General features: G+C 54.0%; 9 protein-coding genes across 9 annotated transcripts; 5 read left to right on the top strand and 4 right to left on the bottom strand.

Moving 5' to 3' along the window:
* Nucleotides 1-53: 53 nt before the first annotated feature.
* IE81DRAFT_321986 (putative CMK1-Ca2+/calmodulin-dependent ser/thr protein kinase type I) lies at nucleotides 54-2,735 on the bottom strand. The gene is made up of 8 exons (XM_025513496.1): nucleotides 2,597-2,735; nucleotides 2,151-2,512; nucleotides 1,773-1,970; nucleotides 1,474-1,697; nucleotides 1,320-1,399; nucleotides 1,126-1,235; nucleotides 971-1,054; nucleotides 54-899 (listed from the first exon to the last, which is right to left on the bottom strand). The coding sequence occupies exons 2-8, from the start codon at nucleotides 2,358-2,360 to the stop codon at nucleotides 543-545; spliced, it is 1,263 nt and encodes a 420-aa protein (XP_025370973.1). The 5' UTR covers nucleotides 2,361-2,512; nucleotides 2,597-2,735; the 3' UTR covers nucleotides 54-542.
* Nucleotides 2,736-3,579: 844 nt separating this feature from the next.
* IE81DRAFT_346206 (FAD/NAD(P)-binding domain-containing protein) lies at nucleotides 3,580-5,718 on the top strand (the record flags this gene model as incomplete). Its single annotated transcript, XM_025516012.1, has 4 exons — nucleotides 3,580-4,189; nucleotides 4,259-4,366; nucleotides 4,429-5,100; nucleotides 5,174-5,718. The coding sequence occupies 4 exons, from the start codon at nucleotides 3,580-3,582 to the stop codon at nucleotides 5,716-5,718; spliced, it is 1,935 nt and encodes a 644-aa protein (XP_025370972.1).
* Nucleotides 5,719-7,843: 2,125 nt separating this feature from the next.
* On the top strand, nucleotides 7,844-9,884 carry IE81DRAFT_59625 (hypothetical protein). Its single transcript, XM_025517466.1, has 6 exons — nucleotides 7,844-8,348; nucleotides 8,458-8,692; nucleotides 8,775-8,855; nucleotides 8,941-9,042; nucleotides 9,134-9,466; nucleotides 9,564-9,884. The coding sequence occupies exons 1-6, from the start codon at nucleotides 8,005-8,007 to the stop codon at nucleotides 9,759-9,761; spliced, it is 1,293 nt and encodes a 430-aa protein (XP_025370971.1). The 5' UTR covers nucleotides 7,844-8,004; the 3' UTR covers nucleotides 9,762-9,884.
* Nucleotides 9,885-10,036: 152 nt separating this feature from the next.
* IE81DRAFT_311554 (hypothetical protein) lies at nucleotides 10,037-12,737 on the bottom strand (the record flags this gene model as incomplete). Its single annotated transcript, XM_025512443.1, has 7 exons — nucleotides 11,807-12,737; nucleotides 11,318-11,690; nucleotides 11,026-11,183; nucleotides 10,656-10,938; nucleotides 10,325-10,565; nucleotides 10,147-10,234; nucleotides 10,037-10,060 (listed from the first exon to the last, which is right to left on the bottom strand). Exons 1-7 carry the CDS (start codon nucleotides 12,506-12,508, stop codon nucleotides 10,037-10,039), a joined length of 1,869 nt encoding a protein of 622 aa, XP_025370970.1. The 5' UTR covers nucleotides 12,509-12,737.
* Nucleotides 12,738-12,839: 102 nt separating this feature from the next.
* IE81DRAFT_311552 (hypothetical protein) lies at nucleotides 12,840-14,301 on the top strand. Its single transcript, XM_025512442.1, has 3 exons — nucleotides 12,840-13,195; nucleotides 13,286-13,662; nucleotides 13,768-14,301. Exons 1-3 carry the CDS (start codon nucleotides 12,959-12,961, stop codon nucleotides 14,063-14,065), a joined length of 912 nt encoding a protein of 303 aa, XP_025370969.1. The 5' UTR covers nucleotides 12,840-12,958; the 3' UTR covers nucleotides 14,066-14,301.
* Nucleotides 14,302-14,622: 321 nt separating this feature from the next.
* IE81DRAFT_321980 (putative RPN11-26S proteasome regulatory subunit) lies at nucleotides 14,623-16,359 on the top strand. Its single transcript, XM_025513495.1, has 3 exons — nucleotides 14,623-15,720; nucleotides 15,825-15,921; nucleotides 16,011-16,359. Exons 1-3 carry the CDS (start codon nucleotides 14,965-14,967, stop codon nucleotides 16,100-16,102), a joined length of 945 nt encoding a protein of 314 aa, XP_025370968.1. The 5' UTR covers nucleotides 14,623-14,964; the 3' UTR covers nucleotides 16,103-16,359.
* A 703-nt stretch (nucleotides 16,360-17,062) lies between these two features.
* Nucleotides 17,063-19,114, bottom strand: IE81DRAFT_346201 (hypothetical protein; the record flags this gene model as incomplete). Its single annotated transcript, XM_025516011.1, has 5 exons — nucleotides 17,063-17,186; nucleotides 17,303-17,686; nucleotides 17,767-18,215; nucleotides 18,313-18,425; nucleotides 18,514-19,114. 5 exons carry the CDS (start codon nucleotides 19,112-19,114, stop codon nucleotides 17,063-17,065), a joined length of 1,671 nt encoding a protein of 556 aa, XP_025370967.1.
* Nucleotides 19,115-20,083: 969 nt separating this feature from the next.
* On the top strand, nucleotides 20,084-23,571 carry IE81DRAFT_321977 (P-loop containing nucleoside triphosphate hydrolase protein). The gene is made up of 4 exons (XM_025513494.1): nucleotides 20,084-20,957; nucleotides 21,035-22,423; nucleotides 22,516-22,899; nucleotides 22,979-23,571. The coding sequence occupies exons 1-4, from the start codon at nucleotides 20,222-20,224 to the stop codon at nucleotides 23,278-23,280; spliced, it is 2,811 nt and encodes a 936-aa protein (XP_025370966.1). The 5' UTR covers nucleotides 20,084-20,221; the 3' UTR covers nucleotides 23,281-23,571.
* On the bottom strand, nucleotides 23,242-26,469 carry IE81DRAFT_321976 (DRMBL-domain-containing protein). The gene is made up of 3 exons (XM_025513493.1): nucleotides 25,376-26,469; nucleotides 23,739-25,308; nucleotides 23,242-23,647 (listed from the first exon to the last, which is right to left on the bottom strand). The coding sequence occupies exons 1-3, from the start codon at nucleotides 26,353-26,355 to the stop codon at nucleotides 23,474-23,476; spliced, it is 2,724 nt and encodes a 907-aa protein (XP_025370965.1). The 5' UTR covers nucleotides 26,356-26,469; the 3' UTR covers nucleotides 23,242-23,473.
* Between the last annotated feature and the right edge of the window lie 830 nt (nucleotides 26,470-27,299).

Here is a 27,299-nt window from a genome sequence, read left to right as displayed (position 1 = left end):
TTTCAAGATTGCGGCTCGCAATCGTTACATTTTTGATTTCCTTGATTATTCTTCATTCTTGACCCTCGGCACGTAGTGCGAGATTGAATTCTTGATTCAAAACTCAAGTTGGACTTGTGACTGCAAGTCAAGCAAGAAGGGACGGCGGCCCGGAGCATGTTGTGCACCAACAAGCTCATCCAGACTTGAGACAGCTATCGCAAGGCTCATCCCCGCAGTTCCTGATTTCCGTCAGAAGTCCCGTGCGCATGTGATTTGACCCGATGGACAGAAAAACAAAAGAAGAGGATTCGTGGTTCGCTAGTGGTACAGGCTAGAGGAAAAGAGAGGGGGGCGAATCAAGTGGCAAGCATTGGGGTTCAAGCTGCTCCCAGCAAGCAAGCCTGGAGACCGAGACTAGCTTGGGCGAGCTGTGCAGATGGAGGTTGGGCAGCGCGTGCAAGCGATATCGAAGGGGACTTTAGCATTGCGCGCGTAACGTGCTTGAGCTGAAGGTGATTGCGAGGGAGGTACAGAAGCGAGCAAATGGCTCGACGTCAAGCTCAAAGGATGCGCTTGACAAGGCCCGCCAATCCGCCTGGATCCTTGTCGGCCTCCTTCTTGCTCTCCCCAATCTCGTCCTCTCCAGTGCTAGCGTCCACAAAGCCATTTGCATCGCTCGCATCATCCAACTGCTCGTCGCTCGAGTCCGAGTAGAGCTCCTTCTTCGTCAAAGGAGCGACTTTGTCCGTCGTTTCCGCTCTTCTCTTTGCTTCTTCCGGCGAAATGGAATCGCTAGCACTGGCCGACTGCTCGCTCGACGTGGTATTAGATATGTCTCCTTCTTTTAAAGACGATTGCGACGCCGCTCGACCCATTGCGGCCATTCGAGTCGATGCTCGGACTGCACTGATGGCCGTCTGCAACATGTGCAACAAGTGAGAATGTCAATTTGCTGCTCATTTCATCTCGAGAAAGAGCTGCCACGCACCTTCCAACGTTTCCTGTAATTCTCTCGCAAGCCCGCACTGATATCGTGTGACGCTTCGGCAGCGTCCTGGAACTTTTCAAACCACTAGACGAGCGAGTAGCATCGACGATCAACAGATGCTACGTGCATTTGCGGGGTCAAAGTCGAAGACTCACAGGATGTGCGAGGCCCTCCTCGCTGGTAAGTCGCTTTGCAGGGTCCACAGTCAAGCAGCCTTTGATAAATTCTTTTGCTTCCTGCGACACGTTTTTCCAGTATCGGTCGTCTTGAGGCGCAGAGAAGAGAACGTAGTGCGCTTAGCCGGCGGAAGAGAGGACGTCCTCGATGTCCGCGAGAACGGGACACTCACGAAACTCGATCTTTCCCCTCTGCGTCTCGGCAGCCAGCTTGGCAGGATCATCAGATCTAAAGGGTGTGTAGCCGCAGAGCCTAAGCGCACGTGAAGCTTCATCAGCGTCTTCGTGGCAATCGTACATTAGCATCAAACTCACTGTAAGACTCACATTGTGTATGTAATGACACCCAGACTCCACATGTCGACCACCTTGCCGTGCCCTTTCTTTGCCAAAATTTCAGGCGCAGCATAGCCAAACGATCCGCACACATTTGTCAACACTTCGTCTTCGCCTTTCAGATGTCGCGCGATACCAAAGTCAACCAGCACGACGTTTGCGTCTTCCGCCTTTGTTCTGTACAGGATATTCTCGGGCTTAATGTCTCGGTGAACCTAAAGATAAGAGAGAAGGTCGGTGTCCGCATACATGCGCATGCGCATCCATCTGCTCCTGTAGAAGCCACTTACGATCTGATGTCTGTGAAGATACTCGATCGCTCCCAGCACGGATTTGATGACCCTGCAAGCATCCAGCTCTGTGAACCGACCCTTTGCCAAGATGCGCTCAAACAGCTCTCCTCCTGTCGCCTCTTCGAACACCAAGTAGTACTTGTCTTTGGACTCGAACCAGTCCAGAAACTTGACTACATGCGCGTGGTCCAGCCCCTGAACAAGCGACAAGCAGTCGGGCATGTGGTTAGCGCGCCTTGTAGCCGTTTATCGTGTTCCATTCGAGCGATGAGCCGCAGCTGACCAGCGAGAGAGTCTGCCGATCCACTCTCAAAGCGCTCCAGCTGAGTGCGTCGCCAGCGCCATCGCTTGAGCGGACTCAGCACGCAAGCTCACCTTGAGCACATCCATCTCTCCTTGCACAATCTCGTCATGACCTTTGAGAATTTTCTTGCTGATGACCTTGACAGCAACCCCAATCGGCGGTTCTGCGGTGTTCCAAGTAGCACTCCTGACCACTCCAAAGCTACCCTCGCCAAGAGTCTTGTCGAACGTGTACTGTTTCTTTTTGACGTAGGAATCTGGTTGACGTGTGAGAATGCCCATCTTCGCTTTTGCTCGGTCGCTCTTCGACAGGGAAGGGAAGTTGCTGCTTGAGACGAAAACAAGTCTTGGCTGGGTCACTCTCGGTGTCTCTTCTGACCGAGGGTTGGCAAGAGAGGCTAAAGGCGATGCTGGAGAAGATGCAAAGGCTCTGTCTGATCCAGTTGGCGAATGAGTCGGATGTCAGAGTACGTCTAAAAGTCGGCTACGAATAATCAGAGCGGTTCGCAGCAACTCACGATGGTCGAGTCCCGCCGTCGTGTGGAGCGCTCTAGGTAGATGAGTTCAGTTGACCGCAGAGCCAGAGAAGCAGAGGACGTATCGGCTTCAAGGATGATGGGGTCACGAGTGATGCTACACCAGTCGCTGAGAGAGGGAGCAATCTGAATTGGATGCAGGATGGTGGTCCTCATCAGCGCAAGTCGAGTGCACGATCGGCTCCACTCCACCATCCCACTCGCGCAACATAGGGCGGCAGAGGCTGTGCGTGGATTCGAAGTGAGCAGGCCCGACCGCGCAGCTGCCACCAGCCCGCGGTCCTCATATGCAGCACCAGCATGCAGCAGCAAAGCTATATAGCCTGTCATGCAGCTGCAGGCGCGGCGATTATCGATGCTCACGCGGATGCTCATGCGGGCGCACAGTCAAGAGTAAGTCACGGTAGTCAAGTCAACGCGTTCCCGGTACGGTACAAGGAGTCTTGGTCCGAGTGCGGCTGCTGTGGACGCATTTGGCCCGACGTCATGCGACAGCAGCGAGCGAGCGGCAATCAAGCTGCTGCTGGCCAGCGCGGTTTTAGGATTCAAAGTTCCTAACTCCACCTCCATCCGGGTCTCGTGACTGAATCCGCGCAACCTCACCTGTAGGGGCCAAGGGCACGCTCCAGCCCACGCGCGGACCTTTTCATCTTTAATTGCATGCCGGACAGTGGAGGAGGAGGAAGCCTTGTGCTCTCTGGGCTGTCATCCGGCAAGGCGAAGAAAGACAGCAAAGCGTCGGAGCGTAGGGTGAAGCGTTCGGAAGGGCATTGGCATTGCAAAGAGTGCCTGGCCTGGACACAACGACCCATGCTCATGGAAACTCTGGGCGAGCCGCGTCTTCTTTAAAGAGGCGTGGAACACTATTCAAACCGCAATTTGCGCCTTTTTGATCCCAAGACAAGACAGAGTCAGAGAGGCTCTGCCTGTGCGCCGAGGTGCTCAGTAGGACTCTCATTGCGATCATGTCGCTGCCTACGAAGCACTTCGACGTTCTCATACTTGGAACAGGCTTAGCACAGTCGATTCTGTCCGCCGCATTAGCAAAAGCTGGTCGATCAGTGCTGCATGTAGACTCGAATGACTACTACGGCGGAGATTGTGCCAGTCTCTCGCTCGGCGAGCTAGTCGATCACGTGGAGCGCACCGCCGAGTCCAAAAAGGCTAGCAGCTCAACGGCATGGATCAATTTCCCCTCGCATGTCCCAGAAGCTGCCCAGGAAGCATCCAGATCCCCCGCAGCAAAGATCCCTGAAGATCTAAGAAAATTGGACAGGCACTACTCGCTCTCCCTATCCCCCAGCTTGTTGCCGGCTTCGGGCGAAGCCATTGATGTCCTAGTGCGCTCTGGAGTCGCCTCATACGCCACTTTTCGGTTACTAGAAAGCACGACGGTCTACATTCCAAGCGCCACATCCGCAAGTCCATCTGCAGTGTCGCAGCTACGAACCGTACCCTGTTCAAAGGAAGACGTGTTCAAAGATCGAGCCTTGTCTTTGCCCGACAAGCGCCGCATAATGAAGCTTCTCATGAACGTGGCGCAAGCCAGCTCAGTCGCCGATGTAGTCGAGTCCGGTGAGCGAATGGGCCTCGGAAGATCATGCTTGCTCGCGTGTCTGATTTCGAAGACTGTCACTCTTGCAGACGCATACGAAGAACCCTTCTTGTCTTACCTGCAAGGCAAGCACGGTCTATCAGATGCCGTCGCGCAGACTCTGGCGTACGGAGTAGCGCTATGCTCGCATCCGGATGGTAAGTCTTGCGCGAAGTTGCGAACTCCATTGTGTGTACTGAGACAGGGCTCGGATTCTCAGAGCCAACGAAAGAAGCATTGACGAGAGCAAAACAGCATCTATCCGGCATTGGCCGGTTTGGCAATTCCTCCTACTTGGTAGGTCAGTATGGCGGAGCTGGCGAGCTGGCTCAAAGCTACTGTCGAGCTGCAGCCGTATACGGAGCCATCTACATCTTGGGTCATGAGCTCAGCGACATGAAGCCAGCTCAGGGCTTCGAGCGTGCACAACAGGGAATCAATGGTGATTCTCGAGCCGCAGAGACAAATCAAACGTCAGACGGGCCAACGCAGTCCTGGGACTTTGGCTTGAAGGACCTGCCTGAAGAAGGACGTTTGACAGCCGATTGGGTCGTGGGCGAACCCAATACGCTCACGACGTTGATTCCTTGCCAGTATGATGACGACGCCTCCGTCAACGCGACATCGCAGAAGCCGAGTCTGCTAACTGCGACACCTAACGCTAAGAGCCTGGAGGCAATCATAGTCCTTGATCGGCCAATCGCTTTGCAGAATTCTCCTACCAGTACAAATGCAAATGAGACTCAGGGGCGAAGCGAAATCACCGCGGCGCCGCTGCCACCTGAGACAGCTCTTGTGGTATTTCCTCCTGCCTCCCTCGTGCCACATCATGGATCGGCTGTCACAGCACTCATGATGGGCGAAGGGACGTTCAGCTGTCCAAAAGGCCAATGTGAGTATACAAGCGTTTGCCCCGCCCACTTACAGCTTTCAACCAGCTGAGAGACCCGATTTGGCTCCGCCAGACGTCTACTACCTCAGTACCAACATTGCCTCTGCAGCAGGGCCAGGTGCAGGACGAGAAGTGTTTGAAGCAACTAAGCGAGCACTTTGCCAGCTTGCCGCTTCTTCGACAGCGGAATCTGGAACGGAGGCAAGCGACTGGGAGAGCAGGCACGAGCGCACTGATCGGCCAGAAGAGGTGGTGCCTCTGGTTGAGTGCTTCAGATGCTCGCCAACCGATTCCGCCATCGATCTCGCCAGATATCCTCGCCTCGTTCCGGTGCCGAGTGCTCGACATCAAGCGTCTGGAGCGGGAAAGATTACCAATCTGTCCACCTGGCTCGACCTGGCTACATCGCAAGCCGAAAGTCTCTTCTGGACCATCGAGGGTGTGGAGAAGCGACAGGCGGCGGAAAAGAACGTGGAAGCGAGGAGGAGGAGGAGAGATCCGGCGGAGTATGTCGGTAGGGTTGGAGCTACTGAAAAAGACGAGGCGGACGAAGACGAGCAAGTGGTGGAGTTCTTTCAGCCGAAAAGGACTCGAGAAGAACAGGACGAAGAAGAATAGTCATCCATGCCTTGACCACCTGACACTTCGAAATTTGAACTTTGAAAGCCTGGCGTGGTCAGGGGTATTGTAGAATGCGCCTTGCAAAGACGCTGCACACGGTGATCATTCCCGCCAGCTCAACTCTTGGCTCTGAGTTTGGGGGAGGATCACTGCATCTCATCCAGGTGGAATTGCGGTCCGCACCCACAGCTCCATCTCAAGCCGAACGTAGGTGAAGGTGGTAGCAAGCGACGAAACCGCCGATACGGGAGTTTACCACTCACGAAGCCGAGACGTACCTACATGTGCAACACTCATCAGATCGAATGCCGTGCGAGTGGGTGTGTGGGTGAGGACGTCAAGTTTTCCAAAAATAGCGCCCCCACTCTCCTTTGCTTTGATGCATGAAGGGTCGGCTGCTTGCTGAACGGCTACTTGCCGTAGTCGCCCTTTGGCCGGCGATGGCAGTCACGAGCCGCACTCAAAGCTCTTGACTCCATGCACACGCATCGTGCAGGGGCCACACATGCCTTGAAGCAACCCACAAGTCTGAAAGCCGGGTGAACGGGAATAATGTGTACGGGGTGCCTTTTATGCGTGCCGGTGCACTTTTGACTGCTGTTTGGCTGAGAAATCGGAAATGCGTCTTCCTTGCGCATGCTCGATGCTCGAAGAACCTTGTGTATTTGCAATCTCGATGGATGAAACAGTCATGCTGTCTGTGATCATTGTATCGTCACAGGTCACAAGCAACAAGGCCTTGAGCGTGACGATACAATGACTACAGACAAGAATTTGAGTGGTCCAAAACCCGAGGCCGCTGCAGCGCGCCTGACATACCGCTTGCTACTCGAACGAATTGTAAGCTTTGCTTGATAGGCACTTGACTGGTGCCCCTCGTGGAACATGTATATGCACTTGAATGCATCCTCCTTATCAGGATGCCGTATGCATACATGATATCAGTCTAGCGGCAATATACGATTGTGTTTGTGATTGTATGCATGGCGATTCGTGATTCTGATTCAAGATTGGGCGTGGTGATTGTCTATTTGCGGATGTAGGTACTCGAGACCTGACAGGCTCGAGACGTTCGAGGCGTCCGCGCCGACGCGTGTGAGTGAGCATAACCTGTTGCCGCGGCGCACCTGCTGCATCGGCATCACGTATATATTTATGGGCTGGACGAGCAAGTCTTCAGGCACGCCTGGACAATCATAGAAAGAGAGCGCTTCGGCGTAGAACGTCATGCAAGTGAGTAAGACCGCTTCGACGTAGAACGTCATGCATGGGGCTTATGCAGAGCTCACTCGACCCCTCACTCAATCCCCTCGTGACTCTGCGAGCAGCAAGGCTACAGGCAGGCAGGCAGGCAGGCAGGCAGGCAGGCAGGTGGGGATGCAGACCTGCAGCATTCAAGACGATGACTGTCGGAGCAAGAGCGCTCGGGACTGCAATTCAGGAGCTGATGTATATGGAGCACCTGCTGATGGCCATGCAGCTGCTGGTCGTATCAGCACGATCGAGCGGCATCGTGAGAGAAAGTAAGTGTAAGTCGCCGTTTTGAGTCAGCCCGACAAATGGCAAGTCTTCGTACGCCTTGCCGTGAAGGGGCTGGGCTATACACTGCCTCCAGCAGCCGTTGCATGGTAGCTGCTGCGCATATATGCTACACAGCGCACACAGAACCACACGAGGAGGCAAGACAATCACCGATCGTTAGTCTGAATCTGAATATGAATCACGAAATGCAAAACTTGCATGGAACAGCGCCCAATCATGCGTCAAGGCGCCAGGCATCAAGGCGGGTCATTCCCAAATCGACACGTACGCCGCTCAACCGCTCGCACTTGACTGGCAGGCCGCACATCGCCATCTCCCTCAGCCTTCGTGCACATCGCGCTCATCCCTCTCGAATGACAGATCGTCGGAGTGAGCTGAAGCTGGAGCTTCGGCGCATCGTGTGTTCCTGGCAACGGTGATTTCCAACAACTTTGCTTCGGCTTCCGATACCGCCGCATTCAAGTTGAAAGGGAGTGTCACGGCGTGTGAAGAATGGTGGAGCGCGCGTTAGATGGAGTCATCAGCCCTTGACACATGTCTCCGCTTCAGACCTATGTCTCTATTGATCTGTTGCACTACCGACACTCTCACCAAATTCCCATTCTCTCTCTGTAGGTCATCACCTCGCTTGGGCGGCCCCCCATCGCGTCGAGGGCTTTTCTGTGTCAGTCATTCTTTGAGTACCTCACTCTCATCGCACCTGTGTCCCTTGCCCATACCCTCCGAGAGGGCGATATCACCATGATCTCAACTTCCTTTGCTCGCATGACGCTTCTGCTCCTGGCTATGATAGCATTGCAGGCCATGTCATCACCAGTGTCTGCGGCTGCCGGTCGGCGACACTCGATTCACCATCAGGGCCAAGAACGCGCAGACGGGCACGAGCTGCCACTCACCCAGCTTCCACGTCGCGCACCAGCTCCTCCCGATGGAGCTCATATATCCCAGCATAAGCCAAGCAAGGTGACCAATGCGACGGTGCCAATTTTCGTCAACAAGGCATGGGTCGATAAAGCAGATGGAGGCAAAGCTGGCAGGGGCATCACGAAAGCTTGGATCGGACTGCACGGTAAAGGCAGAGATGGGTGAGTGCATCCGTGGAGCCAGCCGAAAGATTTCGGCATACCCTTTGCTCTTCAAACGGGTCCATTGATGCCGACAATTCGCAACGACACCGGACTCCGAATGAAACAGCGTGGCTACATTTCAAGATCTATACCCAATCGTAGGCAGCTCTGGCGCCCTGATTATTCCCAATTTCTACGCACCCGACGATATAGGCCATTCCACCACGGATGGAGTACATGCAAGCTATCTCGATGCTGATCGCAATATGCTTTGGAACAAGGAAGGCTGGTCCGTCGCGCGCGATGCAGTGCAAGGAGGCAGAAAACGGCCTCTGAACGGTGCCCAGATCAGCAGCTTCGATGTAAGTCCGTGCAGGTCGCCTCGAATGACGATGGTCCTGCCACGAAGAGTCTCAGAATCGCTTGCTGTACGACTCTGTTCAGGTTGTCGACTCCCTCGTTGAGCGCCTTTCGGACAAGGGACTGTACCCGAACTTGAAACGCATCATCATCGTCGGGCACAGTGTAAGTAGCGTGCATGCTAGCGCGCTCACGATTGCGCTCGAGGACAGATTGTTGATGCAGCACAGTAACTTGATTTTACGACTAGGCGGGCGGCCTCTTCGTCGATTTGTACGCCCGCTTCGGCAAGTCCACGTCGGATGGAAATATCAAATTTCGGTACATTACCGCCAATCCTCCACTCAACTATGTGCGTACGAGCCAAGAAGTACGCCGCGACGTCTCGCAAAGTGCGAAGTCTTGCGCTGACCTCCCCTGAATGGCCTCATATCCTCATCTAGTTTGAGGACAGGACTCGACCGGTCGATGGCCAAGACTACCTGGCGGGCTGCCCAGAGTACAATGATTTCCCAGCCGGCTCCTCAGGAATGATTCCTCGCTACGTCTCCACAACTGGGAAGCGCATGTCATTTGCCAAAAGCGTCTCTCGAGACGTGATCAGACTAGCCGGATCTCGAGATGTCTACAAAGCTGGCTACGAAGTGCCTAGATGCGACGCGGTTGCTCAAGGAGGTTTGGACCGCTTGGCCAGAAATCAGAATGCTTGGGTCATCGAGAATTTGCGCGCAAAGAGCGGCAAAGACTTGTCCATGTATCGAGGCTACCAAAATCTCGTGAGCGAGCTTGAGCCGGGGCCATTCGAGCAAAGTCCCCCCCCCTCGTCCGTAGAAAGCTGAACTCCGCAGCATTGCCTTTCCCCGAATGCTCTAGACTAGCCAAGCAAAACCAGTTGCGACGGATGCTGGCGCCCCACTGCTTTTCAAGCGCACCTTTGCAATCGTCCCAGGTGTCGGACACGACTCGGGCAAGATGTTCTCCAGTAACTTTGGAAGACAAGCTCTGCTCAGCTCTTCCGGAGTGAGCTACACGCCTCATCTTGAAGGCAATCAGTCCTACGTCCCATACTGATTACGTATCCGGATGACGATGCGTGCTCTTAGACACGAGATGGCCAGCATCTTCTGCCGGCCGCGTTCCCAGCATATGTGCGCACGCTGCGGACGCTCTCGTAGCCTTCCCAACGATGACTCGGTTTCCCCTTTTGAATTCACACCCGCGCTTTTTGTAAGTCGCGTCTACCTTTCCTTTTGTAGCTTACAGCGATCACACGATTCGCCATCTCGCAAAGGAACGACGGGGCGCATATCTAGGTCATGCACCAAGAAAGAAATGTTCATTTCTTGCTAAGCGTCTTGCCAATCGAGAGTCTGCCGGAAAAGCGATTGAAAGAGGTCCGAGTCAATCAGCAAAATGGAAGGCGTTCATCGCCAGTCTCGGTTCGGATCACACTCACTCCTAACAAGGCGGTCTTGCTTGGCAACCTCTTTGTCGGATTTGGCGAAAGAATGTTCAGCTTCTTTCTCTGCGTGTCGATGCCGACGCTACAGCATAGCGAGTCGAAAGGTCCATCCATCAGAAAAGGGTGCGCCCTCGTCGTGCCGAGGTGTTGGCGTTCAGGATGCAGCACTCACACGTGAAGGAACCCCAGCACGTTGGCTCCGATGATGGCGTCGTCTTCTGGAGGAGGCACAGTCTGAGAATCAGGCTGACCCGGTCCTCCTCCTCCATGAGGGGGCTCGACGAGCGCCAACACGTTGTGCAAGATGCTGTTCTGGTCCGCTAAACTGTTCACTATATCAAGTTTCAGCAGTTGCGTCTCTGTCACTGTTCGACCCATTCCTATCGGTAGAGCGGAGGTGGGTGCCATGGATTCTGAATTGAATGTCCTGAATTTCAGCAAGATGATCCTTTGAAGGGGTGCAACAGCAGCCGAATGATGAAAATAAAAGCACCTGAACTCACCCTGTCCCACTCTATAGATTTCCAGCAGATCGAAGGGGATGGAAGTAGTCAGGGGATTAAGAGGTGGCAACCCTCCTAACGGTGTCCCATCCGTCGGCCCTCCCTCATTGTTGGTAGCTTCCTGCATCCGATCGTCAACGACAGCCGGTGCCAGAGACGAGGCGACATGATCGGCGCCAGTTTTGGCCGATGTGCTCTTCTTGTCGACGCTTCCTCCATAAAAGTAATTGCGGATTTGCAAGCTGCGTAATCGAGCTTTGTACGTCTCGTCCAGCTCGACGACCTGAATGGTGATACAGCAACTCCTTTCGCGATCAACAAGCGCACACGAAGCATGCAAAGACGCGTGATGAGAGATCATTGCACTCACTCCGCCTGATTTGGGCAATTTGATCACTTGGATAGGTTTGTGGGTGGATGAGCTTGCGCTCGAGGCTGCGGATGCTTCACCACCAGGAGTAGCACTTGCGAAGAGGCGCGTCAGTTCGATATGCAGCTTCTCGTGGCCCAGGACAATGATTGTGTCGACTGCAACGAGAAAGTGAGAGAAAGCGACACCGAAGCTGAGGTCAACAGTGCTCACAACTTGTCCTTCGTACGTCCTTGGCCCGCTGCGCGCAGGCTCGCAGCAAGGTACCGATACCTCGAGCCAGCTTACTCACTATAAAGCGTTCTGACCACATGTTTCAAGAAGGAGTAGCCTTTTCTGGCATCTTTGGAATTGACGCCCATGCTATCCACAATAACTCCACTACATCTCGCTCTGTAGTCCCTAGCCAAACGTCTTTCCAGAGCAGCTCCCAACCAATCCACGACTCTTTTGGAGTGCACCTCGTTGGTTCTGACATCTTCCTTGCCTAGCCACAGAGTTTGAGCTGGAATTGAAGAGACGGGATTGAGGGATGTGGTGGTGAAAAGGCCTGTTGTGGGAAGGGTCAAACCGAAGGGGTAGGCGGGCGAAGCGGTTGTAAGGGAGACGCTGGGGGAAGGTGAGAGAGGAAGGAGAGAAAAGGTGCATGGTAGGGTCGGAGCTCCCTTGGGTATAAGTTGTCGCACCAGAGCTCAACACGTCAGCAAATATCCGCCGTCACTCTCTTCACGAGCAAGCTGAAAGTTGCGACGCCCGTGTTGGCAGCTTATTGGGTACTCACAGCGCTAGGATCGAGGTTAGCAATGACGGGCCACCAACCTGTCAGTGCACTCTCTGCCTCCCCATCCCTCTTGTTCTCGTTGTCCTCCTGAGCTTTCATGTGTGGAATCTCGCAGACTGCTGGGCTTTTGAGGGCATAATTGGCGAGCAAATTGGCAAGAGAAGTTTTGCCAGCCGATTCAGGTCCTACGACCAACACCCTCGGTCCTTGTCCGATATTCTCGTAGATCGCTTGTCCAGATTTCTCACCACCAGTCAGCAGCTCTGCTACGCCCGTGTCGTCTTTGGAGTCCACCTCTAGCGGTACTGTCGGGTTAGCAGCCCTGAGAGCTCTGTCTTTGATGTCCTCCAGCGTCTCTCTGGATGCACTCCTCAATTCGTTCCTAGCTTTGAGTCGTTCTTGCTCCAAGTAGAGGTGCAAATTCGTATAGGCACCAAAAGTGGGACTCAAGCTGTCTGCTAGGTATTCGACACTTGCAGATCCCGCCAACTCCAGCTCGCAGCCGCTCCAGGAACAAATCGCAGCTTTTGCTTCTTCCCCAAAGTTGTACCACCGATCCGACGAGGTGCTGGAGATCAATGAGGAGCCAAATATTTCCGCATCACCCGTGCTGGGCACCAAGCGAATGGAGAGCTTCTCCTCATTTTCCAGCTCGAATCGATATTCGCCGCGGGGAGGCAGCGTGACTCGTCGAATCGTCATGGCCGTCGAAAGAGTGATGGGTTGGTCGGCGTGAAGAGACTTTGAGCGTGTGCAAGCCGCCCAAAGGCAGGCTTTCGAGCAGGCGATTGCGGTGGCGCACCAGTGATGCTAATGATGAAATTGTTATAGGATGCCGAACCAGATAGAAGTGGTAAGGTGCGACGTGAGGACCAAGTGACGGCCGAACAGGAAGTCGGCTTCGCGCGCAACGAAGCGAAGCAAAGCTCGCATGCGCTTGCGGAGTGGAGGGAGGTATGTACCGGTATAGCATGCGCGTATGCGGTCGGTCGCGTCGCGGTCAAGAAATTTGGCGGAGCTCCATACCCATACACACATCGAACCTGCATTCAGATTTCTTACTCCATCATCATCGACAAGCGATCAGCTAATCGTGCTTTTGCAGCTCAGTCGCCTCCATCTGCTTTGCCAAAGGGCAACTCAAACTGCAATATGTCGACTGTCGTCTTACCTGGAGATGTCTCAATCGTCCCTGCAGGTCCCAGCTCACTTTCTGGGGAGACTTCCAAACAGAGGACGATCAAGCTGGGGCCTGGCTTGATAAGGAGCAGCAGGACTGCTGAAGGCTCGTCGGACCAAGTCAAGTTGAAAGCTACTCGCATGGGAACTTTCAAAAGTGTTGAAAAAGCCAAGAGTGTAGGCGTTTGGGTCGATGCTGAGGAGGGGCGGGTGAGTGTGTGCGACGCTGTCAAGCAGACTTTTCGCGTCGCACTGGTCCTTGCAAGGTGCGTACGCTGATGCGCGGCCCTTCATCCGCAGTACACGCCCAATCCCTCTGACTCCGTCATCGGTCAAATCACTTCGCGCTCGCAAGAAGGCTACGTCCTCTCTATTTCCTCTGCACATTCCGCCACCTTACCAGCTCTTTCTTTCGAGGGCGCGACCAAACGAAATCGTCCCAATCTCAACGTCGGAACGTTGGTCTATGCAAAGATCCTGCCTAACAACAATAGTAGGGAATCTGAACCGGAATTGACCTGCGTGAATCCGATGACTGGGAAGGCAGAGGGCTTTGGAGAGTTGAAAGTGGCGGATAAGGAGGTGGAGGAGCAGGATGAGAGGAAGAGGTCCACTACGATGAACAAGGAGAAGAATGTCGCGATGTGCTGGGATATCAGCTTGGCTCTTGCGAGAGCGTGAGTCCGCCTTCTTGCCGCACATATGCATTGTGTCTGGCACGACGAGACAGGTTTCACGCATGCTGACACCTACTCTCGACCCGGTCGCGCGATGTCCTGCAGGCTCTTGACACCACAACATACGCTCCTTCCAAATTTGGCTTCGCATTTTCCGTTCGAAGCAGCGACAGGGCACAATGGCAAGATCTGGGTTCAAGCTGGATGCGTCGAGCACTTGATCGCATTTGGAAAGGTTTTGCAAAAGGCCGACGTGAGGAGGAATAGGTGGTCTGAGAATCACTCTCATTCACGCAGCAACGATGCGATAGTGAAGAGGGAGCAACATTCTGAGGATGTAGCCGCCTTGAGAGGAGAGTTGGACAAGGCAGTCATAAGGGAGATTGTGGCGGACCTTGTGTAATTCGAATGGGATCGGTGCCAACTAGACAAGGTGGAAGCGTGTGAGTTCTTCGTGAGCAGTCCGAAGCAAGTTGTGAGCCAGGGCGGATACCCGATGGGTTGTCGGCCCCCAAGTATTGTCCAGGAAATCCAGCACTGCATCAGAGCTTCACTCCAGTTCATGGTCAAGATTCGAGGAGTCGCTCGGCGCATCCGAGCGTGATTTGAGCATATCGATCAGCACCATACAAGTCAACCTCTGAATGAGAATCAAGAATAATGATCACTGACTCTTGTATTCAAGAAGAGTCGAGATAGTCATACGTTCCAGATTCTAGGTTTGGACCTGAATTGAATCACGATCACAATCACAATCACGAATCTGAATGTGAATGAAGAATCAAGAATAATCACTTTTCAAGTTTCTAGCTTGGTCAAGAAGTGGGTTGAGCGAAACGGTGTGTCACGTGATAAGTGGAGAATTGTCTGGCGCACGGATGTCTGCCTGGCCGCACACGCGCACCGCGTCAGCGCAACGCACGAGCGCTGGTCGTACATCGATTTACACATGCCCTTTGACTCGCGAGTGAGGTCGATCCTCGTCTACCATCACCATACTTGTGTACTGTGCCATCATCTCAAGATACACGACAGCGCCATTCTTTGTCCTCAAATTTGGACGAGCGTGTCTGTGCTTTCCAGCCTAGATTGCGCGCCCTTTAGGTGATCAAGACGACTACACAGCTGCCCTTGACGAGGTTCGACCTCGAGGTCGATTGCAAAGGGGACATATCCAATTCCTCTTGACCCTCTACGGTCTCTCAGCTGTCCGACCCCTCGAACGTACGAGCGCACCCCACCTGAACAGGTCGACTCTCGCTTCGTCGCGTTATTGTTCCATCGCCACTTTGACGACTCAAGATGGACTTTCGATCAATGATGCAGAATTTGGGTGGAGCAGGAGGGGGAGGAGCAGGCGGAGGTGGGGGATTACCAGGCGACACACCACAGAATGACAATGCGGAGAAGATCTACATTTCATCTTTGGCTCTCCTCAAGATGCTGAAGCACGGACGAGCAGGCGTTCCGATGGAAGTGATGGGGTTGATGCTGGGAGAGTTCATCGATGACTATACGGTCACTGTGATCGATGTCTTTGCTATGCCTCAAAGCGGAACAGGAGTCAGCGTGGAAGCCGTCGATCCAGTGTTTCAAACCAAAATGCTGGACATGCTCAAACAGACCGGAAGACCGGAAATGGTCGTGGGTTGGTACCACTCCCATCCCGGTTTCGGATGCTGGCTATCAAGCGTGGATATCAACACTCAACAATCGTTCGAGCAGCTGAATCAGAGAGCTGTTGCGGTCGTAGTGGATCCCATTCAGAGTGTACCTGGGAAGGTGGTGATCGACGCTTTCAGGCTCATCAACCCTTCCACTGTCATGCTTGGACAAGAACCTCGACAAACCACTTCAAATGTCGGACATTTGAACAAACCTAGCATCCAGAGTCTTATCCACGGCCTGAACAGGCACTACTACTCCATCGCAATCGGTTACAGAAAGACAGAACTGGAACAGAGCATGCTGGGAAATCTCCATAAGCGGGGATGGATGGAAGGCCTGAGGTTGAGGGATTGGGGGGAGCACAAGGAGAACAACGAGAAGGCCATTGAAGTGAGTCCTACGCGACATTCGTGTGGAGGCATCCCCCATGTACACCTGCTGACCTCTGCTCGTCCCTCTCATGTGCGTGCCTTGCAATTTGACCCTCTCAAAAGCGCATGTTGGCACTATCCGAAGCGTACAACAAGTCGGTACAGGAAGAGAGCACATTGTCAGCCGAGCAACTCAAGACTAGACACGTGGGCAAACAAGGTGAATTTGGTCCTCGGCCTTTCGCACGATCTGCCGCATTTGTCGCTTCTTTACCGCGGCTTGCTGACATCTCTCGATCCGCTTTGTAGATCCAAAGAGACACTTGGAGGATGCGGTGGAGCAGGCTATGGGAGACTCGATTTTGCAGAGCTTGAACGCTATGCTTCTTGCCGAGCTTTGAGCGGGATCCCCACGTCGGTATGGACGGTCCGACTGTAAATAAGGGGGTTGAATGGAGAGCGTGAGCGAATCACCATGTTGTTCAACTCGTCCACCTTGCCTGGAGTGGGTCGAGACTGGGCGTGCGATGAGGCGGCGATTGCAGGAGAAGATTTGTGCTCGACTTTGTGATGGGTTTGGCTGGATTACGTGCGCCAGTGTGCTGCCTCTTGCGAAAGATCACGGAGTGGACAACAAGGACTGAATGACACTACCCAGCAGTCGTGCGTCTGCGATCCGGAGAATGCAGTGGAAGCGCTTCGAGTTCCGAACCGGCTCTCAACAAATCATGGGTGCAAGCCCCGCACAGCCCGAGTAGCCACCGTGCAGACTCCCCATGGTGGTTAGGCTGAAGCGTCTGAACCACGTGAGCAGCGCTTTGTGGGAAACCCACCTAAGGACCTTTGTTACTCTATGGGCCATCAGCGACGTCGCTCCAAGTGCAAGATCTCGAACCTCTTCCTCAAATGGCAAAACAGCAACCTTTGCTATTTATGCCGCCCCAGTGAAGTTGCTCGGGGTGCAGGCTTGCAAGTGAGCTGTGAGAACAGCAATCCCAGGAAGCTTTTTTTGGGTGCCTGCGTGGCCCCGCAGCAATGTTGCTCCTAATGCACAGTTTCAAGCGCTTTGTGAGAAATTTTGAAAAAAGACGCTTTGTTTTGTGTACCTCGTAACAACGGTCTGCTCATGAGACCAAAACGCCACGCTAAACAGCCATCTCTCTTTCTCAAACACGCAAAAAGGCAAAGCATGGATTTCCTGGAAAAGCAAAGGATTCATCTCAATCGGTAGATGCAGCTCAAATACCGATTCAAGTGCGAATCCAACGTGACCATTCTGAAGTTGAGCGGGAAGCAGGTTGCGAGCACGCTTTGTGGCTCTTCCGTTTTTGAAAACGGTGTGTTGCTGCTAGCGTCCCGCTCTACATTTTGCCCCTGTTGACGCCAGACTGCGCACCATCGTGCAAAGGTGCGCCGGCAATATGCGCTTCGCCTCTTGCCCAGCTGGCAATCAGCACATGCGCTATAGCGGTCGGCCCCGGTATCCTATTTCGAAGATGAAAAGCAAAAAAGTCAAAATGGACGCTCGCTAGGTTTTCCGGTTGGCGCAAACATCTTACAGATCACCCTTGCCCTCCAACACTTTCGGGGCATCGACTCACTTGAAAGCAGCTCTGGGAACACGTCCAGCGCTCCTGCTCCTACTTCTACTCGTAACATTAGCCACGCTGCCACTGTCCTTCTTGTCAAATTCTTCTTTTCCCGATAGTCTCCTACCTCTAGCATTCGCGTCGCCTTTCAATCCCAACCTTTCTCTTTCCTTTCTGATCTGCTCCTCCTTCTTGCCCGCATCTTCATCCACAGCTGCCAATTCGTGTCTTTTCAAAGTCCAGCCTGCTGATGCTTCCAGTGCGGGCAAGACCTCTTCTCGAGAGAAGAAGCGCGCATCTTCTAGTTCCGCATCGAGATCCAGACGGATCGTCGTGGTGGAAGCCACGCCAAGACAACCGATCATGAGGTTCGCTGGAAATGGCCAAGGTTGCGAGCTAGGTATCACGCGTGTCCGATTCAGCCCTTCAAGCTCTGCTTGGGGGAAATGCGCATGTACTCTTCGCCCACCACTCACGAATGATACGTTACGCTCTTCACCTCCACTCCCGACTCTTCCAACACTTCCCTCTTGACAGCTTCTTCCACGCTCTCGCCCGGCTCCAAGAAGCCAGCCAAGCAAGACCAGAATCCTTTTGGCCATCTCTTTTGTCTTCCCAACAGTATGGAATTGCCATCGGGGGAGACGATGCCCATGATAACTGTCGGATCTGTTCGGGGGTAGGAAAAGTTGGACAGCGTACCACTAGCTGGACAAGGAGGTTTGCCGTCCAGTAGAACTTCTCCGGAATCAGAAGAGGCGCTGTTGCTCGCGCTAGAGGTTCCCAGGAGAGATCGTACAAGATGAGTATTTGACTGAGAGGCGCCAGAGCTGAGCTCTTCGAGTACAGGCAATAGACCCGAAGAACAGCATCGCTTCCAACCTCCCCACAAAGAGTATTGTCGACGGGAGCAAGCAGGGCAATACTGCGATGGTCAAAGGAACCGTCAATGCTTGGACATTAGACGAGGCGCTCATGCGCGCTGCTAGCTATGTACCGCTACACTACCACCAAGCACTCACATTCATGCGCTCGTTCCAGTCTACTAGACTCCTTGCTTCTGCAATCATCGCAGCATCTCCAGCCGGCCAGCTTCCAGCTTGAGCCAATGCTCTGGTATCCACGAAGTCGTACCCTGCAAGCACGACCAACGAGAGGGGGAGTGACCCTTGCGTCAGCAGCTAAGTAGGACCTCGCTCCGCATCGACGATGTCTCGACTGACCTTCCTTCAAGAGCTCTTCTTGAAGTCTTTCAAGACCCTGCGCGTCCTTTGTGTCTTGCTCTGTTGTTTGAGCGCCTCGAGGAGATCTATGAGTGAGACTAAGGGCAAAGTACGGTACGCCTTTGATCTCATTCGTCTGATCTTGACCCTGTTGGGTCATCGAATCTCCATCCTGCAAGATGCCCAAAAAGACAATGTCGAGCCCAGGTGGCACGAACGAGTCCGTAGCTCTCTTCCAATCCTTTTCCGACACTTTTTCCTGCTCTTCTTGATCTTTGTTGCGGATGTTTGCAGGTCTATGCAATCCGTTGATCTCTGCTCCAAACACGTCTTGCAGTGCTTGTCTTCCAAGAGAAGAGGCGATGCGGGACCATGGAAGCGTTGCCAGATGACCCTCGGATGTGCCCGATCCGTGAACGAGCGGATTTCCATGCTGAAGCACGATGATGCGCGCGCTTGGTCGGGAAGAGTGCAAGGCTTTGTTGAGGAAGGAGGAGGAGGAACGTAGCCAGCTGGCTCGATTCAAGGTATTCCCAGCGTAGAAATTGTTCGTCTCGAAAGAGGGAAAAAGCTGCGAGGATGCTGGTGCTTGGGTCGACATGGTAGCTGCGGGTGGAGAATGAAAGAGCGGTCGTGGACTTGTGCACAAGCGGCGCGACTGCGCAGCGTGAAGGCCAAAGCGATGCTGCGCAAGTGCGAGATGCGTACTTGGCGAGGTACACTTTGTCGAAGAGCGTGAGCGATGGGTCGTAAGCGGAAGTGTAGCGACGGATGAACGACCGGCAAGGGAACGAGCTGGTGCAATCAAAGCCTGAGCTCTGCTGCAGAGCATATATGCAGAAACTTTTGCTGCTAGAAACGACTCTATGCGCAGTCTTGAGAGTCTATGGATCAAGGCTGTAGCAAATGCAAGTCACGAGTGGAGCGATCGGTAATACGGTGAGTGGAGTCACGACAAAGAGAAAGAGAAATTCTTGATTAATCGTGATCGTGATGCTGGCTGCCGCGCGTACTGTATATACCGGCTATCAATAAGTTGGCTGTCGTCCGACTCCTCCCCATCAAGTCAACACGTATAGTCACGAGTTGATTGCCGCCGCGCCTGAGCAGCATGCAGCAACTGCCAATCTTGAATCACCAATCACCATCACGAATGACGACGAATGCTGTGAATCCGCATCATCCGCACACCCTCGTGACTTGATCGCCATCAGCTGCTAGCCCAATCTAGAATCTGCAGAAGTGGAGGTCTGCCCGGCTCACACGCACCGCATGCTGGTGGCCGACGTGCCCGCCATAATCGTGAATCGTGGATATGCTGGGTGCGCGATTTGGCAACCAGTGGCCGCGGGCCGCGGGGCGGCTCTGCTCTTGCATTCAAATTCGTAATTTCACTTTTGACTGGTCATGAACCAGCGATACACGTGGCGCAGGGCGACGCAGGGACTCACATTCACGTGATGAACCGAAGATTTAGCACCGCCTTTCTGACATGCACCAGTCAAGAGTCAAAGTGCTGTACAGACACACAACAAGTGACTGGCGAGCAGACCCACGATTCATTCGCATCCAGCATTCACGTTTCACGTTTCACGATCCTGCTTATGAATTTGTGATTGCGCAGTGTGAATCTCGCGACACAACATCAACAAGCTTGAGCATCGATTCGAGCAATCCCTGCATATCATCGTCCGCCATTTGGAGCATCATGGTTGGCAACAAGCGCAAGCGCATCCCACTGCCGAGCGGATCTTCCCACTCGCTCGGTCTGGGCAAAAAATGGAAAATGAGCGCCTTGCCAAGCGAAGCACTTTCAGGTCAAGGCATGACCGACTCCGATTTCTTCGAGAGCCTCTACGCTTCCTCTCATCCTTCCCTCGTTCCCTCCAAGAAGCTCAAACACCTCAAAAAGCGAGGCAACGGTGAGCTTGAAGCGGACCCAGTGGAGGATTTGGGAGCGGATGTGGACGTGGGGGAGGATTGGATGGGATTGGCAGAAATGGAAGGTGTGCAGGTCATCAGGGAGGGAAACACTGTCAGGCTCGTACCTGCTCAGTCAAAGGCGCACACTTCAACCGCTCCGCACGACGCCCAGAAAGGGACAAGCAAAAGTGAGGCGGGCCCAGAGGGCGATGCAAACGCGGCCGCGCAAGCACTTGATGCGCTCCAAGAGCATCAAGGCGATCTGGATGATCCGACTGCGGTGAGGAATCCACCCGAGACCGATAGCAGGGCCAAAGTGAGGAAGATGAAAAAGAAGCAGGCAAATAAACAAAAAGAGAAAATCTCGACGCGCAAGGATGTCGAGGCTGACGAGAGCGATGTGGAGAGAGCAGATGAGCAGGAAGAAGAGCCAGCATATAGTGCGGACTTCAAATTACTTCCGGTCGATGCCGAGGCGGATAGTGACGGGAGGGTGAGCGCAGAAGAAGCAAAAGTGGATGGTGAGTGAACCGCGTTTGGTCATCTTCATCAGGCGTGTATGCGCTGCATCATCGAGCGCGAGCTCATTCTCCCATAGGTCCATCCTCACCAACAGCAGCGGTGCTTCGGCACTGGTCGACCTTGCCCCTGCATCCCAAGCTCGCAATGGGCCTGCATACACTCAAATTTTTATCCCCGACCGCCATCCAGAAGGAAACGCTAGAAATCTCGCTCCGAGAGTCTCAGCTTCGAGACGTCATCGGTATCGCGCAGACGGGGTCGGGCAAGACGCTCGCATATGCTCTGCCCGTTTTGCAGTGGGTCTTGAAGGTGCGAGAAGACGAAAGCGCTCGGAAGCAGGTAGAGGGCAAAGAGGCGGACTCGATTGAAGAGGGAGACGTCAAAGGGTTGGCTGCGCTCATCATGTGTCCCACACGAGAGCTTGCGCTTCAAGTCTCTGCGCATATCAGAGCTCTCGTAAGCGCTTGTGGTGTAGCCGCGTGCGCGACGAAGAAGCCACTCCCTTTTGCCTCTCTAGCTACTCTCACTGGAGGCATGTCCGAGGAAAAACAACGAAGACTGCTTAATGTTGGAGAGAATGGCGCGGATATAGTGGTGGCTACGCCTGGACGTCTTTGGGATATGTGCTCCAACGACGATGAATTGACGATGAGGATAAAGAAGACAAAATTTTTGGTTGTGGACGAGGCGGATAGGATGATAGAAGCGGGTCATTTCAGAGAGATGGAGCATATCCTCGGGTTGGTCAGGCGTCCGAATGTGGATCATGACGAAGCGAGCGATACAAGATCGGATAGCAGAGAAGATATGCAGACTTTCATCTTCAGCGCCACTCTCTCTAAGGAGCTGCAACGCAATTTATCCAGAAAACATAAAGCGGGCAAGGCAAGGAGAAGACAAGAAGCCTCGAGCACAATGGAAGATTTGTTGAGCCTAATCGATTTTAGGGATGAAGACCCTCACATCGTGGACCTCTCATCTTCTCGAAGAATAGCGAAAGAGATTCGAGAAGCCAAGGTGGAGTGCTTGGGAGCGGAAAAGGACCTATACCTGTACTACTTCCTGTGCAGGTATCCTGGACGCTGCATAGTGTTCTTGAACTCGATCGACGGAATAAGGAGGCTGAAACCTCTGCTGGCCAATCTAGGGCTCGATCCTCAAGTTCTGCACTCACAACTGCAGCAGAAGCAGAGATTGAAAGCGTTGGACAGGTTCAAGGGTACTTCTGGCTCTTCAGGCCTATCGGCCAACACTTCGGTGCTCCTCGCCACGGATGTGGCTGCTAGAGGTCTGGACGTACCTGATGTGGATCACGTGGTGCACTACCAGCTTCCCAGAAGCGTCGATGCCTTTGTGCATAGAAGCGGAAGAACGGGAAGGGCGGGAAAGGAAGGCGTCAGCATTGTGCTGGTCGAACCGAAGGAGAAACGACTGTGGAAAGACCTGTGCAGGGGTCTCGGAAGAGGTGAGTGTAGCCAAAATTCAAAAAGTGGAAAATCCGCAGTGCGACCCGCTCACCTGCCCGTTGGCTTTTACATTGGGACACTCATCTTGCAGCGGAGGATCTCTGCATGCTACCCATCGAGTACTCCTTCTTGCCCATGCTCAAAGACAGACTAGCTCTCTCGCGCCAAATCGACAACATGGAACATAAGGTTCAGAAGCTCTCCCACGAAGAATCTTGGGTATCTGCCCTGGCAAAGGAAGCTGATCTGGACACGGAGGAAGAGATGCGAGATCCAGATGCGGATCATTCTACAAATTCCAAGTTGTCCAATTTAAAGGTTCAAGAGAAAAAGAGAAATGTGACGAGATTGAAAGAGGAGCTCCAGGCGCTTCTGCAAAGACCTATGGTCGTTCGGGGAGCTAGTCACAAGTACATCACCGCTGGATCTAAGAGTGCTGAATTGTTGCATAATTTGCTGGAGCAGGACGACGAAAGTGAGTCGAGGCGCATCTTGCGTCGTGATTCCTTTACGCCGCGCCTCTTTGAGACTGAACTGATCCCATCGTTCTGCAGCTCACGAACATCCCAACAAAGCAGTCACGCAAATGTTGGGCGTGCAGCGCAATGCGGCGAAAGATGAGCTGCGTCTCAGCGAGCTCAAACAGAAGAACGGCGAATCGGGGCAAAGCGCCATGGAGGCGTCTGATCAGGCCGACGACGATGCTGAGGAGCAGGAAGAGATGCAATCCGAACAGACGGTCACCTCGAAGGATCGCAAACGCAAGCGAGTGGCCAAACAGGGGGCGTCGAAATCAGCTCAGAATATTTGGGGAAGACCCGTATCAAAGTCCAAAGTCAAGAGTCGTCGGGCTTGACTCGCACGCACGCCTGTCCAACGTTGAAATGACGTTCGTGGAGGAAAGTCGTCATGCAAGCCAGGTGTGCGAGCCAAGTGTACAAATACATGTGAATACAGTGCAGAAAGCAGAACATCGTCGCGAAAGGCAAATGGTGCGCAATGGAAGGAGCTGCTGAGGAGCAAATGGCGGAAATGAGGGTCGCCGCGAATCAGAAGTAGGTGTCGGCTCGTCCAACTACTGCCTGACCGCCTCTCCTCTTCTTCTCTTGCGCCCACCGCTCAAACCATCTCTTCATCTTGGCTCGAGAAGTCGGATTGCCCACGTTCACTGTGGGGATGATGCGATCATAATCGATGGATAGCGCGAACGCAGTCAACTCGAACTGAGGGATGGAGCATGCGTTGCGTTGAGAAATTGTTCGGTCAGTCGCGGTCGCTACGGACCATTCCGACTCGATCAGTCGCCGCACTCACGAAACTGCTGTGCTCGCTGTAGGGCACGCCGTAGATGGCGTACTGCCTGCTAGAATCGCGAGTCGGTTGAAGGTCCCTAGCAGAAAAGCCTTTGCTCTGATTGTACTCGATCAGCCTTCGGAGGTTCGGGGCCGTAGTGTCCAGACCAGCTGGCGGCTTGTATGTCCATCCGGTAGGTCTGAATGCGACGGCCCTGTCAAAGTCTCCGCCCATCTTTCTCAGACTGGCGACTAGCGCGCGAAGGGCTTCGCCATTGACCGCGCTGAGCCCATGCACGTGCACACTCGCCGCTAGAGGATCTCGTGTCAATCGGGCATGCAGCTCTGGCTCGTCCACTTGAGCATACACTGCATATTTTCGCGGATCCGAGCAGTACACCTTGGATCGCAAAGCTCGAGCTGCCGCCAACACGATCTTCTCCTTGCCGATGGTGTATGTTCCACACACTACCAGCAAACGACCCGTCTTGGAGGACTCGGCGAGGCGGGTCTTGAGCAGTGCTTCGGAAGCAGCGTAGTTCGTCATCGTCCCTTCTTGCTTCGAGGCTGCACCGAGCACTGTAAAGGCATCTTGTGCAGGCTTTGGAACAGAGTCAAGGCCGCTGTCTGTAGCATCTTCCTGCTTGATGAAAGCATTGCTCGTGCCTCGCTCCATCAAAGGCGGTCTTGCCACTTCCCCTTCAAGCGGCTCTTGCTTGATGCTCAGCTGCATTTGCAAGGTGTCCTCTGAGACCTCCTCGTCTGGCGTCTGGCTCGCCTGCGCATCCATTTCCTGCAGGGCGTTGACTTCGTCCATGAAACCTCCATCGATGAGCTCATCGAGACCTCCGTGCGCCGCTGCCCAAAGCTCCGCCTCTGCTTCCTCGGCCGCAGTGGCAGTGTCCATTGAGGTTGCGTCCGGCAAGGCACTTCTTGCTGCGCTTTGCGCCCCTTCGACCTTGGGATCATCCAATGGTGATCGCCTACCAAGCCAACTGCCCATGGCACTTCGAGCGCTAGCCTCCTCCTTCAATGCCACCTTTTGCTTTTCTTCCTTGAGCAGAGCAGTCGCACTTTTATAGGGCCTACTCCAATCTTCCTCCTGCTTCGTCAGATCGACATCGGGTCCTTGTGCTTGGTTGGGAGCGAGATTGGCGACTAGTTGTCCGCACGCGTCGATTACGAGAGGTTGGGGAGGGAAGCAGTAGCGTGCATTGCAGTATGTCGTATCGAGGTAGATAATATCCAATCGATGTCTCCGGATTGTCGGATGGCGAACGTGCTCCGGGCAAGCACGAAAGTCTCCACAATGCAGGTACGTCGAGAGTCTGTTCTTCCTGAGTGGAGGGTGATGTCCTCCGGGTGGTGGGGGCAGGATGTGCGCTGTCTGAGGGCCCCGGAAATGGAATAGACACGATCCCGGGCAGTGATTGGCACGGATAGGCGTCACGATCACGCCACCGCTGTTCGGTACCTCGTATGGTTCGTCGAATGGCAAGGCCACCACGTACTGGGCCGCGACTTTCAGCGAAGACTGCACGAGCGAGGCAGTCTCGGCGCTGCAGTAAATGGGACCATGCGTCCAGGAATTGCTGCAGAAAACAGCAAGGCAAAGTCAATTTTGCCTGCATATAGCACCCTCAATCTGACCGTACTTACCTGAGACCGACGTAATGATCGCTGTGAAAGTGGCTCAGGAACCATCCCTTGCAGCCCTCAATGTTTCCAAATCTAAAGCCATCTACGGACAAGGGCATGCCTTCGAGCACCTTGTAGAAAGGAGCTTTGCGCAAAGCCTTCTTCATCTTTGCTGGTCCAGAATGATTGTCTGCCTCGACAACATCAGCTTGCGCCCACAAGAGCGCATCCGAGCTGGGTCGCATGAGATGTGAGAATGCGTTGGAGGTGCTCGCTTCACCGTTCCCTTCTTTATCCTTGCGAGCACTCGATACGTACGAGCTCAAGCTCGACTGGGCGAATGAAGTTGCACTTTGCCCATCCGTCGAAATCCCACCCGCCTTGTCTGGGCCTGCTACCACGCCCACAGGACCATCGACCGGATCGTCGGCGCTCTCGATGACTTCTAATTCCTGTTCCTCCTCAAGAAGCCGTTTGCTACCTCCCGCAAGCTCGTCGAGCTTTGCCAGTAATGTGCTTGGAGCATCACTGGCTGGTGCCGAAGCCGCAGGAGGAGAGGGTGGAGTATGGGTGGCTGCGTCGCCCGAGTCGATGGGCACTCGTGGCCTTGATGGCTGTGTAGGGAGATCCCCATCCGCATCGGAAGTCACACGATCACTCGAGGCGCCGGCAGCTGCTGGGCGATGCGGAGCGCTGTCAATGACACTGTTGGCAAGACTTGCCGCGATCGCCGCAGCTAAGTCTCTTTCCTCGGCCGCTCTAAGCTCCTTGGCGCTTGCGAGCGGTGTTCTTATTGAAGCTGAGCCCTCGCTCCGTGCGATCTTTGTGGATGACTCGTCGAAGGGGCTTGTACACTTGAAATCAGTGGCGCTGCTCGATCTTGATACGGACCTCGAAGTCGATCCGGGCGATGATGGTTTCACACTGCTGCTCGGCGTGAAGAAGGACCTGACAGAGGGCTGCGGAACGCCACCTGGCGACTTTCGCTTGGTCGCTGGCATGCTGCGTGGTGCTACTTGAAAAGGGATTGGTCGGTGTGTAGCTGGTCCAATCCCTCGAAGGGCAAGGTTGGAGACGACTGTTCTATGCCACCATGTACTGGGAAGATGGGTTCGCGATGGCGACATCAAAGCCAGGATGCTTACGGTACGACTTCACGCATGTTTGCAACCTTGGCATGAAGGGGAGTGCGCCAGAAACAAGCGCGTCACGTGATCAATGCTGGCATGATTTTCGATTCAAGTGCAAGGCCACACGATGCGGGTCAAGACGCTTCAACAAGACTCTCTTGCAGCCACTTCTTCGTTACAGCTGGCTGGCTCATGTCTTCACAATGAATGCCACATCCATCGTATGCAAGATGAGGCCTCGCAGGTTTGAGTTACAAGTATTGGCGAGTCAGAAGTCAGGGCTAGTGAAAGGCACTTAGCTTGAACTCACACCCTGCTCGGAGCTTGGGCATGTCACACGTTGCATGGTGTGCAGGCTTTGCGTTGTGCTGCGCTGGGCGCGGCTTGCTCCACGTCTGCTGTGAACTGTCAAGCCAGCGACTATGAACATGCTTGTTGGGATGATGGATCTATTATACAGAGTCAATTGTGTGTGAGTACCTTGAGCTTGAAAGCCCAAGGGCATGCTCACTGCGCCAGGTGAGGATTTCCTGATCCACTCACTCGCAAGTGATGTCAGCAGAGGGTTTTCGGGACTGGAGCGCATCTGCGCTCCGGCTCGCGACGTGGAGCACTCCCATCGCGTTTCCAAGATGATCACACTCGTGAGATGCTTGATTCGCATTCCAACCTCGACTTGGTCCCGTGACCGGCTCTTGCAACGCACGCAGAGTAATGTGAGTCGTGAAAAGGATGAGCCGAGAGCGCGGTCAAAAATTGCTACGGGTGAGTGTGAGTTATTACTGGCTCGTCACTCGGCCATGGTGAAGAGTCGC

Source organism: Ceraceosorus guamensis, assembly GCF_003144195.1.
Source record: "Ceraceosorus guamensis strain MCA 4658 unplaced genomic scaffold IE81scaffold_16, whole genome shotgun sequence".
NCBI lineage: Eukaryota > Fungi > Basidiomycota > Exobasidiomycetes > Ceraceosorales > Ceraceosoraceae > Ceraceosorus > Ceraceosorus guamensis.
This window is presented reverse-complemented; position numbering and strand designations above follow the sequence as displayed.